At 48.9% G+C, this 16,253-nt stretch overlaps 1 protein-coding gene across 3 annotated transcripts in view; it reads right to left on the bottom strand.

The window, feature by feature from the left end:
• Positions 1-1,182: 1,182 nt before the first annotated feature.
• Positions 1,183-16,253, bottom strand: part of NEDD4L (NEDD4 like E3 ubiquitin protein ligase) — a 220,963-nt gene continuing 205,892 nt past the window's right edge. For all 3 annotated transcript variants that reach the window (XM_057698419.1, XM_057698420.1, XM_057698418.1), the window contains 7 exons: positions 13,717-13,790; positions 11,514-11,574; positions 10,022-10,081; positions 8,368-8,475; positions 7,008-7,104; positions 6,144-6,216; positions 1,183-1,720 (listed from right to left, as the gene is read on the bottom strand). In XM_057698419.1, the coding sequence (XP_057554402.1) occupies positions 1,618-1,720; positions 6,144-6,216; positions 7,008-7,104; positions 8,368-8,475; positions 10,022-10,081; positions 11,514-11,574; positions 13,717-13,790 (576 nt within the window). In that variant the 3' untranslated portion in view covers positions 1,183-1,617. The remainder of the gene's footprint in view (positions 1,721-6,143; positions 6,217-7,007; positions 7,105-8,367; positions 8,476-10,021; positions 10,082-11,513; positions 11,575-13,716; positions 13,791-16,253) is intronic.

Genomic DNA, 16,253 nt, shown 5'->3' with positions numbered 1-16,253 from the left:
TTGTCTTTTCTACAACTGGCAAGAGCTGAGATGTCTACTGTCCTGTGACTGCCACTGCAGGGTCGAGGACAACACCGCTTAGGAAGGACAGCAGGGTTGCTGGCCTCCTGCCCTGCCTCAGGTGTTCTCTCAAAACATGACAGAATTCTACAACGGGGACTCACAAGCGGCCAAGAATTGAATCCCGCAGAACCCTCCATCCCCACCAGGGCCAGCTGAAGAGCCGGATGTCAGGGGATCAAATCAAGTCTTCTCTTGCGCTTTTAACCCAGCACCCGACAGACACAACTCGGGCAGTACATGGTATGGAAGCATGCAACATGTCATCGGGAACGAAACCCGGTGAGATTAAGTGTCTATTAATCTTTGCAGTGGAGTAGAAATCACAGAACGATTGGTGAGGACAGGTCTGTAGGCTCAGCTTTACAGCCAGGTTTTATACATGAGCAGCCAGATTCACAATTGATAGATATTGCACCAGAAAGGTGTGTGCAGAGAGAAGAAATCATCATCACATTCAATGCTTATGAAAAAAAAAACCCCACAAAAAACAGAAACAAAACCAGATATGACCTCCATGTAGTACATAAAGTGCCTTCAGAATTGGTGCAGTTAGAACACAAGCTGGTTATTTAGCTACCATCAGCGAACGCATACAAACAGGAGACTGCACAGCTCTGGTTTCCAGTTTCAAATCACGCGGTGCCAAGTTTCGTTCAAGTGTCTCTACTATGAACAGCAAAGAGGAAAATATGATAGAAGGACTGTACAGCATCAGGAAGGGTTAAGTAGCTTCTCTTACGAGAAATGATAGTCCAACCCTGCCTCAGATGTGTTCTAGCACACGTAATTACTTCTAAGGAATAATGGTGTGATTCCTTCAAGTCAACACAAATTTTGTCATGCTATGTTACAGTTCTCTCAGCCTGTAGCTATTATGCTAAATTTGTACAAAAAATGTAATATCCCGTTTGTTTTTACTCTGAGCATGGAAAAAACTGCCATGATGCCTAATGTTATAGTTTAAATTCTCTCCAAGTATTTGTCTATAGAAGGCTTTTGGACAAAAGTCCTTCTTCCAATGCTAATCAGGTAGGGGGTGGGGCTGTCCAAGTACTTTAAAAATAAGAATTGTCACTGACATTAAACCTGGCATGAAATTCAAATACAAAAAAAATATGCTCACTTTTCCAAGTACATGAGACGTCTTTAATTGTAGTGAAATAAAATCTGCAAATCGGTCTAAATGATTTTAAAAAGTAAACATGAATTGTAATACTATACCTGTAGAGTGATTAATTCCATTCGCTGTCATTATAAAGTATGTAAAATATTTATTAAGGGCTTGGCCTACAGAGGCACAACATAAATAGATAAGTCCTCCTGAAATGTAATTAGTATACACATCAACCAGTTGGTAATTTGTGGTGGAAAATGCAGGAACGCGACCTGGGACTGGGTTCCCATGTCAGCACGGGGGCAAGTCATGGCAGAGGCTCTGCTCCAGGAGCCTGCGCCGCGCCACGCCGGCCCAGCGTCTCTGCAGAGTCTGTTAGGCAAATGCAAAAGTGCAAGCAGGACTTGCTTGAAGAGCAACCACCTGGAGGCAGGGGGTGCTTAATCCACCCCCTCGAATCCTTGGGCATTTTCCACAGCCATGAGAAGCTTCTCTCGTAAATCTTCAAAGGTTTCATACGGAGGTAAGTCAAGGCGATTAAAGCTGCAAAAGTAACCAAAAAAGCATAGGTAAAAAGCCATCATCCCTAGCCTTTAGTTACACCAGCACTTCCTAGATTTGGCTAAGGGGGCATTTGATGTTCTAGCAAGAGGATATAAAAGTCTCAACTAGCAAAAATATTTCTGATTATCAAAAAGTAAATTCCAGCAATGACACTGCCTGCACCAAATGTGCTATATTTATATTAACTTACAGGGGAAGAGAAAAGAATTTTCTAGTAGTCCATGAAACCTCTCTACTAGGACCAAACGCGGATCCTGGCAATCCCTGCCGGGAAGGGAGACAAGACAGGCGAGGTAACCGACACATGCTCGATGTCAAAACCCTCGAAACAGGCTGTGTCTGTTTCTAACGCTCTCTTTCATTCGACACTATTTTAGGAAGCCCCGTGGTTCTCCACGGTAGCATCTTGCTTTGTTTTCAGCACAGTCCTGTGAGGCAGGTGATGAGTCCTGGAGCCCAGAGGTGGGTCAATGTGCCCCAGGTCTCACCCTTGATAGCACCACAGATGCGAGACTAGAACCCAGGCTGCCTGCAGCTCTGGGACCCCGATGCTGAGCTACCCTCTAACCAAAGTCAGGCAAGTCATCGGCACGTGAAAAGCTGCATTTGTAAAAAGCCCCTACCTACCTGGGGGCTTTGGCAGAGGTGTTACAAGTCACCTTAGTGACAGTGAGGCCTCCAGACATACACGTGACCTCTGTGAACAAAGGACTGCACTTGTCCACAGGACTGAATTCAAATTAGCTCTCTGCTACCTGCCAGCTGTGTGATCTCACGCAAGTCACCTCCCTCTCTGCATCTGTCTGCTCTTCTGTGAAATGGGGAGACTGCTGCAAGGTGCTGGGAGGCTCAGATCAGAATATATGAAGGGGGTCTGGGCACGGCAAGCACCCAAAGCCAGCGACCACGGCCATCACACACTCACCATTCACCGCTGGCGCCCATGGGGCATGAGGAGCTGGAGCCCCAGACACAGAACTGATGCCCACGTCGGGGGGCTGCTGGGGGGCACCTGTCACGACGATGGCCACACACATGTGCACGTGTACGCGCACCTTAGTTCTTGATGCTTTAGGAAGAGCTAACACTTGTGGAGCAATTGCCCCGTGCCAGCACCATTAAGGACTTTTCATCTATCACCTCAGTGAATCCTAGCAACTAGCCTGTAAGGTAGGTAATGCCTCATCCCTATATAGAGGAGGAATTCGAGGCCCAGAGAGGTTAGGTAACTTGCCCAAGGTCACACAGTAAGCAACAGAGCCAGGATTCAGCCCCAGGATGGCTCCAAAGCCGAGATCTGCTTCCGCTGCCTCAGCATTTAAAACTGCTCCCTCTTGGCACTGACATAGGTTTCCAAGCACGAGCAGAACAACTTCTTTACGTTGTAAAAGCTAATGATTGCCAGCAGCAGTAAGAAACAGACACGTGTCCGTGTGGCCCTTTAAACACCCCTAAAGTGTTTCATGAGACACACTGAGCTCTGAGGCTTTTTTCCAACAGTCACCAAGCACCAGAAGACACAGCAGAGCAGAACACTGCGCTTCTCCAGCCAGGGGTCTCAGGAACCCAGCAGCCCTGAAGAAGTAATGTCGGGTTCACTGTGATGGTGAGATCTCCAGCATCACTTCACCAGTGACAGGCACAGAATCTCACTCCTGCAGGCTCCACTCACAAGAGCCCTTCCCAAGAGGTGGCTGTCCTCTTGACTTTAAGCTGGTATTTCACAGTCCAGGGCCTGCAGTCCCTGTGGGATTTCAAGGATCTGTGGCCATTTTTTCCCTTTAAAAAAGGCCCATATGTTATTCAAGTTCGAGAAATACTGGAGAGGGACAGGCAAACGGGAGTGTTAAGAGCTGAGGTTTAGAATTATGTTGGCACTCTGTGCCTCAGTTTCCTCATCCGTAAGAAGCGGGCAGTAACACGACCTACCTCTAGAATCACTGTGACATGCCCAGGGCGATGCCTGAGACAGAGTGCTTAATAAATGCTACCACTACTTCTGACATCAGGAGACAGGGCTGGCCCACCACCAGCTAGCTGAGACCTCATTACCCTCAGTGCTGCAGCCTCATCGTGCGGAAGACGTGTGGGCTGAAGCAGATTATTTTTAGGTGGGTCCGTGATTCTCAGTAAAGCAGAATTTTAAATATCCGAGCAGTGACCTTTGATAGAACGAAGGAATGAAGCCCTTTAATGTCAGACACTCAGCAATTATACCCGAGAGCTTCACGGAGGCTCAGGAAGAACGAGCTCCCCCAGCCCTTGCGCTCCTAGTAAATCAGGTTTTAATCCTGAAGCCTAATTGTGTACTTTATATTTTCATAAAACGTGGAAGAGACGAAACACACACATGGCTAGACTTTACTCAGCCACAGGTATGGTTGTCGCTGTGAAGCAGCCAGCAGAGCGCGTGCTTCCTGTGTGACAGCAGGAGAGCCACAGCAGAGAAAACAGAGCAAGTCCCACCCCACCAGCCGGCATGGCTCCAGCAGAACTAGCTCTCTCCTCCTCGTTTGGGGGCAGTATCACTGAATAAACTCTTTGGCTGCTTTAATCCTGTGACACACAGAGAAGAGCGACTTCGGTAAGAGCCAGCAGGGTTGCTTCCTCCTGGGTAGACCTCTGTCCTTCCGACGGAAGAGCAGTGATTCTAAAGCCTAGCTGTCCTCCGTAACCACCTGGGCAGCTCTGAAAATCCCATGGCCCACGTCACACACCAGATCAAGTAGGTAAAAATCTCTGGAAGTGGTACCCTTGCGTGCGCGCACGTGTGTGTGTGTGTGTGTGTGTGTGTGTGTTTTAATGCTTTCTAGGTGGCTCCAATGTGTAGCCAAGGTTGAGAACCACTGAGTTCAGGGTCTCATCTGGGCAGTATTTTAGTGGTGGCTCAGCATGTAGTCTCCGAAACAGAAGAATTCAACAGCCAGATATCTGTCTATATGGTCACAGAGGAACGAAGGATGAACACTCAATTACTCGGTTCTCTTTGAAGAGTCTGGAGAGAAAGTGAACCGTATCACCGAGGCAGTAGCTTAACTGCAGATTCTAATCCTGGCAGATTCAGTTCAAACGCTGTGATCTGGGAGCCTGTGAAGGATGAGATCACGAGCAAGCTTCCCAAGAGCCCCCACGAACGCTGAGAGTGTACTTCAGGCTGCCATCAAGGTCAAGGGCCGGGCCCACGCAGGCCGGCCGTGCCCAGGGATAGAGCTTGCACTCCTGTCTGAGTCTGGGGGCCCTGCCCATATTCTGACAGTCCTGGGGCTCAGCTCAGTGCTGGCTGCCTTTCAAATGAAGGCCCACGAGCCCAGAAAGCGGCATTTGACTCTGATATTGTTTGGAATAAAAGCTCCAAATGGGCCCAAACATTCTCCCCTGGGAATAAAGGCAGAGGATCAGGGACACTGTTCTGGCCATCGACCAGTTTTAGCCAGTCATCCTGTTCTCCCGGCGCCAACAGGCACGGACCACATCCCTTCCACTGAGAGTCCTATGAATGGTTCAAATGGGGAGAAACGTGCTTTCCGTCGAGGTAAGGGAATCAAACAGAAGCAAAAAACCGTCCACAGCCCATTTTCCACACATGCATCTTGATGAGACCTCTCCGCTAGCTGTGCCGGGCTGCACAGGACGGCCCAGAGGCTTCGGCAGCCCCACTTCTTGTGTGAAAGGAGGATGCTGGTGGCTGACCATCCACAGGCGCCCCTCCACCTGCTTCCTAAGAGCAAGAAATCAAATCCTGTGGGGGAACCAACCCAAGGGACACTGGAGCTGGAGTGGCAGGAGCTCCCTGAGAGCTCCTGAGGTCCTCTCTGTGCTGGGTTTCACGAAACTCCTTGGCGTTTCCCTCTAGGAAGGCCTCCTCCCACCCTGCATCCCAGAGGCCTTCTGAGCACGGCTGTACCCAGCACGTGTCTCCCTGGCCTGACGCACATTACTAAATCCCAGAGACTTATGGGTTCTGCACAGCCATGGAGGCCTTCTACAAACCTGTTGCTATGGGGAATTTCATCCATGCTCCTAAACCATTTAAGGTTGGAGTAAAAACTCAATCTGTTCAGAGGTTGGGAGCTGTCGTATCCACGTGGGGAGAATATATAGTGAAGTCTCTGCTTCCCAGAATAATTAGGGAAGGCTGGGGCTTGGAGGAGGAATTCCCCACAGGAAGCAGGAAGGGGGACTTAACCCTTCACATACCAAAAAAACCAGGCCCATTCAAACCGTGGCTTCATTTCATTAGCATCACTGCACGATTTATATTTCCACCTGTACCACTGACAGTTTGTGCTCTAAATGCTGAATGGGCAGGGAATGTAGCACTCTCGCCTGTAGCCCAGCATCATACACAGCTAAGTGTTTAAAATACCGTTTGTCCACAACTGTGTGGTTTTCTGTCACTCACCATGTGTGAGCTCTGGGCAGTTTTTCAGGACTTCCCCATTGCTCTATTGTAAACAGCTGAGGACCATTGGAACCTAGACAAAAATAAATAAATAAATAAATAAATGCATGCACGCTAAGAGTGCTCAAGGCACTAGAACAAGATGAAGGAGGGGCTGAAGGAAAGGAAGGGGTGGGCAGGGCATGCCTGGGGGTGAGCCTGGGGACCCCTCTGTGACTGTGACATAACAGTCAGTATTTAACAACAGAGGAAGAAAAAGTCTGCACGACCTCAGGACACAGACTCTGTGTCGCCACCAGAATGGAATCGTGCCAAGCTGAACAGAGCAGACATGACAACACATGGACGTGCGGACAGCTACAGCCTTTCGGTCCAACCCTGGAAGTTTAAATTTAAAACCACTTCTGGGGCAAAAACTGAAACGTCGTGACCTTTACTATGCAGAGCAGAAACTGATTTTTTAATTTACAGTAAGCACTGAAGAATTCTGCCTCACAGAGGGGAGGAGGGCTTTCAATGTTCAGTTTACAACCAACCATATGGACGATTCTACAAAATCTAGTTGTTTTTGAGGATATAACAAAAAACAAACAAAACAACAAAAAAGAAAGAAAAAAGAGAAGACCAATCTTACGGCTCTCTGTACAAAAACAAAAAACCACCCCCTGCTTTTATATAAAGGTAACTACACAAACAGCCGAGGTGACGGCACGCCGCCCCATCTCTTCACGTGATGTACGTCTATTGGGTCCATGCAAAACCCACGTGGCTAGATGCCTGGGAGGCAGAGTCTTCTTGGGCAGCGGCGGATGCCTGGATAGAAACACTCGGCAGGAGGATGATATCCCATGGTACCCTGCTCACCATAAAGTTCGGCAAATCCATTCATAGGTACGCGGGACGTCCCTGTGACAAACTGTAGTAACCGGATACGCTTCTCAGCATCCATCAGCAGCACAGCCTACGAACGGAGGCAGGAAGTCACTACACCCACGCGGCACGTGTGCTGCAGCGCAGGCGGTCAAAACGTCACCTTATTTATACTGCAGTATAAGACCTAGACAGTTGACTCTGAAAACATTTTTTTTTTTTTAATGGCTACCGCAATACCGGCCTCTGTAATCTCAGAAAGCAAGAGATCACAACGTCTCCTTCATCATCTGCCAACTGGTCAAAATAAGTGGTAAAAAAAGCAAACTCGTTGACAGCACCGAGCTCACGTTTCTGTACGTGAGGCTGGCCAGTTCCCCCGAGCCAGTTAGAAATACACACAGTTTGAGGAGGGGAACCCAGGTTATGAGGCAGCATTTCTGATTGCAGATAAATTCTCTAAAGACAACACTTCAGAAAAAGAAAGAAAAACAGAGGCCAGGCTAGGCTTCTGAAATAATCTGTGTACCTTACATATCTGAATTATTCTAAGAATTGAGTTGGCTTCACTGGTGAAGTTACCTGAATTGACATTAAAAAAAAAAAATCCAAAATCAAAGCTGATTGAGAATGGATTAAGATTTTAGGATTTAAAGATTCTGCTTTCTTCCTTTTCTCTATGTTTCTCTGTTGCACTTGAAATATTACTAATAATACATATTTAGAAATTAAGACGAATTCAACAATTTCTTATTTCTGTATGTAAATAATCAGCACTTTTTTCCCCTGTAATTGTTCTTTTAAAGTCAGTTTACTCTCTTTCCTTTGAACCCACTCATTCCTATTTCATGTCCCTCCTATAACGAACAGTGCAAATACTAGCCTTTAGAGAGTAAATCAGATTTCATCTGCGTCTTTGATTGAAAGATGTAAAGATCAAAATGTCTGTTGGAATTAACAAAAAAAAGTTGGGAAAATAGTTTTTTAAACCAAAATGGCATCTTGGAAACGTCAGCCCCAAAGCACATTTTTGCCCTGAGATGCCTCCCAGTTCTCATTCACACTCTGGAGGACTAGTTCTAATCCCTGAATCCAATTATCTGCCTTTCAGGGTCCTCCTACTCAATGGTTTCCTCAAACAAAAGCACTTTAATAGGTGGGCGAGGAAGACAGTGTGGCTGATTCAAGACAGCCTTCTGCCGTCCACCGCAGCGACAGGAAAGGAGCGGGGAGGGCTGCTTGTGGCTGGGGGCCGGGGACGCGCTGCTCTCTCCCAGCAGGCCACGTACCAACACAGCCCTGAATCCAGCAGCAAGACCGAGGGAAGCCAGCACAGGACTGGGCCCTGCCTTACCTTCCAGAACCACTGGATCACAGGGTGGTTCGGGCAGTAGCCGTTCTTGTAAATAGAATGCTGTCGCCAGTCATTCACGTCCACGTCGCCAAGGCCGCACATCAGCAGCTGGGAGAGAGATGGACCAGAGGTGAATGGGGCACGTCGTGAAAGCCAGAGAAATACAGCAGAGAACAGGCCTTTTCTCAAGGCCAGCGCTGCGTCGTGTGCGAAGCCACATATGCCAGCGACCCCCAGAAACAAGCGAAGGGGAATGCGTGTTCCCCAGCCTGCCTGCCTCTGCAGATCAGAGACAGGGAGGTGACAAGGGGACCCGATCCCAACACTTGTACAGCCACCGCATGTCACGTCGGAAGTTAAAAGTCCAAATCAATCACCTTCCCCACCCCTCAAATCTCAGCTCCGTGCCCATGGATTTTCTTAGGCTCCATTTACATCTGCTCATTCATTACTCTGGCTGTTTCCTCTCCTGAGAGGTCATCTGTCTCAATATTTGAAAATACCCCCCGGCCCCCAACAGAATTAGTACTTTATGACAGCAAGAACTCATCTTCCCAGACCGATCCACCAGGCGAGGGCGATCACCTCACCTGCCCGGCGGCCTGAGGCTGCAGGCCTGTCCGAACGCAGGAATTGCTTCTCTGACTTACCAGGCTTGGCTCCACTTTTCTTATTACCTAGCCCTCCGTAGGGCAGGCTTCCTGTGGACAAACGAACGATGCTCCCACACAGGCAACCAGGGTGAAATGGAAAAAGAACTAAACCAGAGGCCTGAAAACCGGGTTCCTAGGCCTGACTATGCCAAGACCCCGTGAGGTCACTAACCTCTCCCTGCCTCAGTCTCCCCACCTGTCAAACAAAGGGCTTCCTCTACGTGATTCCTACGACGTCATCTATCTGGACATTTCCTTCTTCAGGTAAAAGAACAGAAAGCCAGCCTACGGGGACGCTTCACGGGACACACGGCCACTGAGTCCCGTCAACAGCCTCTCAACAGACACAGCCTTCCTCCTCTTGTTTCTCTCGACACAGAGGCGGAGAGACTGCTTTTCAGACTCCTAGTTCTCACCCACATCAACACAAAGACGCTGGCACGACTGAACATGAAGCCACCTCCCGCTACCACCTTGCTGCTCTCCGGCACGCTTCCCCACTCAGCACAGAGCACGTCACGCTCACGGCGACCCCTGCTCTGCAGCCCCTCGTGGACGCTCACACCCGCCTCCTGGCCGGGTCCCCACTGGGCTGCCACAGTGGGTGCGCGGAGGACCGAGGTCCTCAGGCAGCCCCGCCCTGGGGGTGCGGTGCCGCCACCCCGGCTGGTTGCTACCACCACCCAGCTCTACCGGGAGCAGCAGCTTCTCCCCACACCCCCAGCCCGAGTGCCAGGCTGTGAACCCAGCTCAGCGGGCCTCTCCCCGTCCGCTCGGTCCCTGATCTGCCCTCTCCTGGGCCAGGGATCTACAGGGGACTACTCCTGCTATTCCCTGGTCCCCAACTGGCAAACAAACGAGCCCCTACGAGACCTGCAGCAGAATTCATCTACGCGTACCCGCTCGGACATTATGCATCAGAGAATATTAAAATATCAAGTTGTGAAGGAATGAGATACTTAAAAAAAATCGCCTTTATACGAAATGTTTACAGTACAAACCTCCAGTTCATTTTCATCAAAAATTTTAATCAAGTCAATAGGAAGCAGTTCCGTGAATCCCTGAAAAAAAAAAAAAATCACTCTCAACACCTTTTTCCTTGAAAGAGACAAATTTTATAGGATAAACAAGTTGTTTTTGGTTAGCCAGGAAAAATACATTGTTCACTGATGATTTATACCTATCAGTGACAGCATTCAGTAATTTTAGTTCAGATAGAAACAGCAGAGTCACAATATAAAAAATTAAAAAAACAGCCAACTCCAGAAGATTCAGGTACTTGAGTGATATTTGAAATGTTATGAAAATGTGGGTTGCTGCAGGCAGGCGGGTTCCAAACGCCATTTGTGACACATTGCTGTGAGTCAGGGTGTTCTCAAATGCACAGGCCACAGATGCGCAGGCAAACCATTTAAAAATAAGGCACTGAAGGCAGAGATGAAATACAGGAGGAGGCAGTGTGATCAGTGGGGAGGAGACAGGGAACACAGAGAACCTGCCCCAGCTCCCAGGTTAGGTATCATTAACGAGTGCAGTGACCTAGGGCGGATGCTCCGTGTCGCTAGGCCTTGCACGTGGCCAGTTTCTGAAAGTGTGACCACCTGGGGTGGGACTGGGTGGGTTTCTCATGTAAATACAGTATGAAATGTGATGTTCTCCAGAGCGTCTAACTCACACATGACACCCTAAGTCCTGGAATTTTCCTGAGTGTCCTGCCTGGGCTGGTGCTTTAGTCACCACGAGCAGGTAACTGAGCTAGGGTGAGCCTGAGAGCAACGCCTGATGAGAACTCTGCACTGGTTCAGCGCAAGCTTGTCATGTGCAATTGGGGCTTACTCTCTTTAGGTAACTAATACCCATTATCAGGATTTAAAAAGTAATTGATTGCACTTTGGGTCAATGAACCCCCTACTCTCTGCGAGGGGCCCCTCTCCTCAGGGAGATGCCTGGGAGCATCCCTGACATTACACACTTGGGTTTGAGAAGCAACTGCTTCACCCTTTAACAGGGTGAGGAATTATTCAGATAGCCACAAGGAAAGGGCAGGGGATTAAAAAAAATGTTCGACCAATGAGGAGGAGGGCGTTGTTATTGGGGAGGGAGGGTATGACTGGCAACGGCCCCTGGTCCTCACATTTCTTAGAACCTGTCACCGCAGAGAAGGCAGAGATGCTCCCCGCCCTCCCCGGGTACCACCGAAAACTGCAGGACGATGGTTCTAGCCTCTGTGCGGGAACCTGCCCTTCTGGATCTGTAAAGATTTCTCTTTAAAAACAGTGACGGCAAATTAAAAAATAACAGCAGTAAAACCAGAAAACACTGAACAAAACAATGAAAGGGTGGCAGTGCAGTGGCTGAACAGTCCCGTCCTGGGTCCCCACGCCCGTGCCCGGCTCAGGGTGTGTGATCATTTCTCCCCCGCCCCGCCAAGGAGGACAGCCATCCTCTCGCAACCTAAAGGCACAGGCGAGACTTCTGGTGAGCACGACGTACCTCCAAGAAGGCGTTCATTTGCTTCTGGACCCTGTTCACAAATCTCCACTGGATGACTAAGCTGTGGGAGGAAAACGGAAGAGCATTTAACCACTGTCCTCATCACTGGTGTTCGCTTCTTCCTTCGCAACTGCAACTGCTTCTCATCAGGCGGGGAAGGAGAGAAGCCCGACAGTGGCCAAGGGGCGGGAGGGTCTGCTGCTGTGGCCCACGCTGCCTACTCACTGCTCTTTCGAGAATAAGGAGCATGTGTGGAGCCTAAAACCTTGCTGAGAATTTCCAGAGAAACACGGATTCCTCTTTTCCCCCAGATCAAGCCTTAGTTTATAAATGCGTCTGTCTGGAGGGAAGGGAAAGTGGGGTTTGAATACATGTGTACGTGGGCACATGCACATACACACCGAACCCACTACGTACACACCCACACTGACATACACACATGCACACATGTTTAAGGGGAATACCCAGTACAATGTATTTTATCATATGATATTTCATCCTAGCATCCAATGTACTGGTTTTCAACGATGCCTATAGTTTATCGGCGCTTTACTGCTACGACTTTAACACCAACATTTGGAGGATTAATGGTAAAACCTCTCTGAGTCACAGGAACCTACTGAAACCATATTCCCCGTGACATTTAGTGTGTACAGCACAATTCACTGCCAGGCGTATCCACTTTGGATTCCATCTAAGGCATTCTGTTGTGAAACAGCACAAGGGCCTTGTCAGAGGGCTCTCGCTTATGAGGTGGCACCATGGCAACAGCCCTTGAGGACCAGCCTGCTGCCCACCCATCGCTCAGCGTGTTGGGTTTCATCAGCTGTGCTGCCATCACCAGCCCAATGGCCTACTTGCATCAAGGGATAGAGATGGCAGGGAGTCGCCGGGGATTTCAATCCTCCTTTTTCCAGTGAAGCTAGTGGAGACACTGCCCAGCCCACCCCCTACCCCCAATTTGAAACCTAAAAGAATTAACTGCAAAGAATGACGCACAACATGTATCACAAGGTCCCAAATCCTCAGACTTTCGGACCAAGTCACCCTGGGGTGGACTGTTGGTTAAAAACCTACTCGACGTCTGTACTTTCTGAATGAAGACAGCGGTGTCTGCTAGGACGTCGTCTGCTTGCTGAGACTGCCCAAGTTCACCACAAGTGCCGAGTAACGTGAACAGGCAGGAAAGGCAGTATCTTACTTCCACTTTTTGATTAAGCATAGCAAGCTTTCAATTTGCAAGTGGAGGAGTCCATGCTCTGTCAGGGTATCTAAGCAGAGACGCCAGCACTCTCCAATTCTTCCTAATTAGAAAGGACAGTAGGTTCTTCTTGCAGATGCTAAGGAAGGATGCTGAGATCCTCGGCCAATTCTCTGAATTCAAGTCCTGTGATCAATTCTGGTGAGAGGGGACGGAACCTGGCTTGTTGAAATGGAGTGCTGAATGCAAACAAGGAGCTCAGGCCACGGCTATAACTCAGGACATGAGCAGAAACCAGGGCCTGGGAGCCAACCACTGTTACCCTGACCTCGTCCCTGTGTGAAGGCTAGCAGTCCTCGGAAGATACCGGAATCGTGTGTTCAGAGCACACACACATACCAGAGAGGAAACCGTAACCTGCCCGACAGAGAAAGACCTTCTGCCCAGGACACAGGTCCTAGGATTATTTAACAGCGAGATTTCCAAAGGACTCAACGTTCTGTTCCACCAAGGGAGGCTGAGATTGAGTTAACAAAATTACAAACATCAGGAACGATTCCTTATGTCTGCATGTGCTGAACTCTCCCTACCCACTGTGACGCTTTCCCTACATTTTCATTATGGAAAAGACGTCAGAAGAGAGAGAAAGTTCTTTCTTCGGTTGTTCCCAGTTTCACCCCCACTGGCTGCTGACACGGCTCCACTGCTGTAATTCTCAACTTGAGACGAGACGCCCACAGGCTCCCAGAGTATCTGCCATGTTACTCAACAGTGGCCCCTTCTCTCTTCCCACTGCTCCTCTGTACCGCGGCAACATGCAGTCATGACACAAGCCAAACCTTTCATCCCATAACTCAGCTTCCTATCAGCCCAGGCCAGGAGGGAACTCATATTCTTACAAGTACGTCCGTAATACGGCATGAGTTGTTTTGGCAAAGGACGGCAACCAAACATGCTGTTCAATTTAATAAAAGAGAAGGCTGTAAGTATGTGTATACGTACTCAATGTATTCCCTTTTGTTTTCGTTTGTTACCATTATTTCTGACCCATTGGGCTTCAGATCCACTTGGTATGTCTGTAATTACAAAGATAAAACAATGATCACCATCACTGTTATTCTGCATATTATCACTGAGTAATAACGTCTTACTATAAAAGGGTGGTAAGTAAAATTTATTCAGAACTCTTCCCCAGCAAATGGGCTCTGTGTCCAAGGGAACCTCTGATGAGGCTTTTAAATTGTTAAGATGTTACACACTTAAAGATGTTATCACTGAAGGCAAATTATTTTATGGTTATTTATGAGTCTTAATTATTCTTCATACATTAGCAACAATGGAAAACAACACTTTTTTCATCTGCTATTGACTTCTCAAGAAATTTAATTATGTTTAACAGAAAAGACAGGATATATCCATCGAGACCACAGAAATCCAAATTTGTTACTGAAAATTAGATTTTATAGTCATAAAAAAAGATATGTGGAATTTCTTCCAAAGGAGCAAAACACAGGGACTTAAAAAAAGAAAGATGCGGAGGAAGGTCAGGCTGAGGGGTGAATTCACCTGCAGCCCTGCGAACTCCAGCCTTTTGTGTGCATCCAGACACCACCTCCTGGCTCACTGGCCCAGAAAGCCCCTCCCCAGAGCTGGCCAGGAGCGTAAAGAGCAAAGCAGCTGTACTCCAGGCAGGACCTCCTCCTCTGCTCTGAGCCAGCCCTGGCTTAACATCAGAGTGTATAAAGCAGTAAGTAGCAGAAGAGAAGGGAAGGAAGAGGCCTACTGATCTAACAAACAAAATGTGTACTTTCATGGAAATTCTGGGGAAATAAAAAGGAAAAAAATACACTCACAGCTCCCCTATTCAAAGATAACCACATTCGTGTTCTCGTGGCATTCCTTGTGGTCTTTTCCCCCCCAACCACCCAGCTACATCTGAGGGGAAGCCAAGCCCGAGGGAGCGGGTTCTCCAGAGTAAGCCTCTGTCGCATCCATCACCAGGGGTACAGATTCAGCTCTGTAACAGGTCTGCTTTGGCAGAGGTCCGCTTCCAGTGAGCCCCCTGCCCCAGCCCTGCCACACGCCCGGGAACAGACAGCCTCTCTGGCCTGAATATCAGATCCTGCTCCTCTCCAAGCGTTTTCTCTGATGATGCACTTGGTGGTTGTTCCTTTTCACACAGCCTTTCACGTTTTCTTTTGTCCTTTTTTTCACTGTTCGGCAAGGGCTCTAGTTTCCCTCCCACATGACTGAACTCCACTTTCTACAACATCAATTCACTGATGTACTGTCCCTAGGATGGACTTTAATTGTTACTGTATTTTTACTTTTCTTCAAATCCTTCCTTCCCGGGTGACCCCCCTGGCTGCTGTCTTCCATCCCATCCAGTGGCCTCCCGCGGTGATCTGCTCCTGTCCTGTGAAGGTCAAGGCACTTCTTGAGGCTCCTAAACAGTTCCACTTAGGGAGTGGGATGGGACGTCTCTTAGAGTAAAACACCTTTTAATTCGTTGACAATTATTTGGAGGTCTGTAGGCAGTACTCATTTACATTTGTGTAGTATTTTTTAACAAGCCAATGATGGTTTTTCTTCCCCCCCTCATTTATTCCTCAAAGACTGTCTTGCTACTCTCTTCAGTAATGAGATTTTTCTGTCACATCCACACCAAATGACAAGTTAATAAATCCAAGCCCGGAGGGAGGCTTTCAGTACAGTTCAGCTGCACGAGCACAGAATGTTTTCTAGGAGTTGCTATTTCCAGAGAGCTACTGAATGAGAGGGTCAACCACAGATGACACAGGGTGGGGAGGGGAAAAGAGAAAAACACTTCTGGTGCCTCCAGAAGCAGCCCCTCGTGATGGAAAAGGACAGAGGAAGGCTTGGCTGCTTCTCCTCCCGTTCCAGGGCGCTGTCCTCACCCTCCCCAGCCTCTCCGGGCGACCGGCCCACGTTTCCACCCTCACGTCTCCTGCAGCTGCCAACTGCCCATTTCCCTGACCTGGTCTCTGAGGAGCCACCTCCTCACTGGGGTCTCGGTCTGGTTCTGTTCAGCTTCAGCCACGACCTCACTCTGCCTCTCACCTCTCTCTCCTCCTACTTCCAGTTTCTGCCTCTTCCCTTATTCCCTCTCCCCAACCCCGTGCTTCTCAGCCCTTTTCCCCATTAATCACCCCCAGGAGCCTTTTTAGATGCCCCCCCCCCAGCTGCCCCTTTCCTCCCACGCAATCGTACCAAAGACCCCGCGCTACACCTGTGGCGTGTTCTGTGGCCGCGGGGAGGACCACAAGCCATCGTAACGGCTGAAATGTCTTGTCCTCCAAGACAGAAAGTTGTCTAGTTTTGGCCCCCCTGGGGCGCCGTCTCCGCAGCGGAGAATGTACGCCTTCACCCAACTCAGGCCAGGGCCGCACGGATTTTCCTCAAGGCTGCTGCCCATTCTCCTGCCCTCCCTACCGCACAGCGTCTCAGAAGTCCCCGCTGCTAGTGCCGCTTCAAAGCAACCCGGTCAGGTGCTGCCCTGCTGACCCTGCGATACTTCT

The sequence above is a fragment of the Hippopotamus amphibius genome, chromosome 11, assembly GCF_030028045.1.
Source record: "Hippopotamus amphibius kiboko isolate mHipAmp2 chromosome 11, mHipAmp2.hap2, whole genome shotgun sequence".
Lineage (NCBI taxonomy): Eukaryota > Metazoa > Chordata > Mammalia > Artiodactyla > Hippopotamidae > Hippopotamus > Hippopotamus amphibius.
This window is presented reverse-complemented; position numbering and strand designations above follow the sequence as displayed.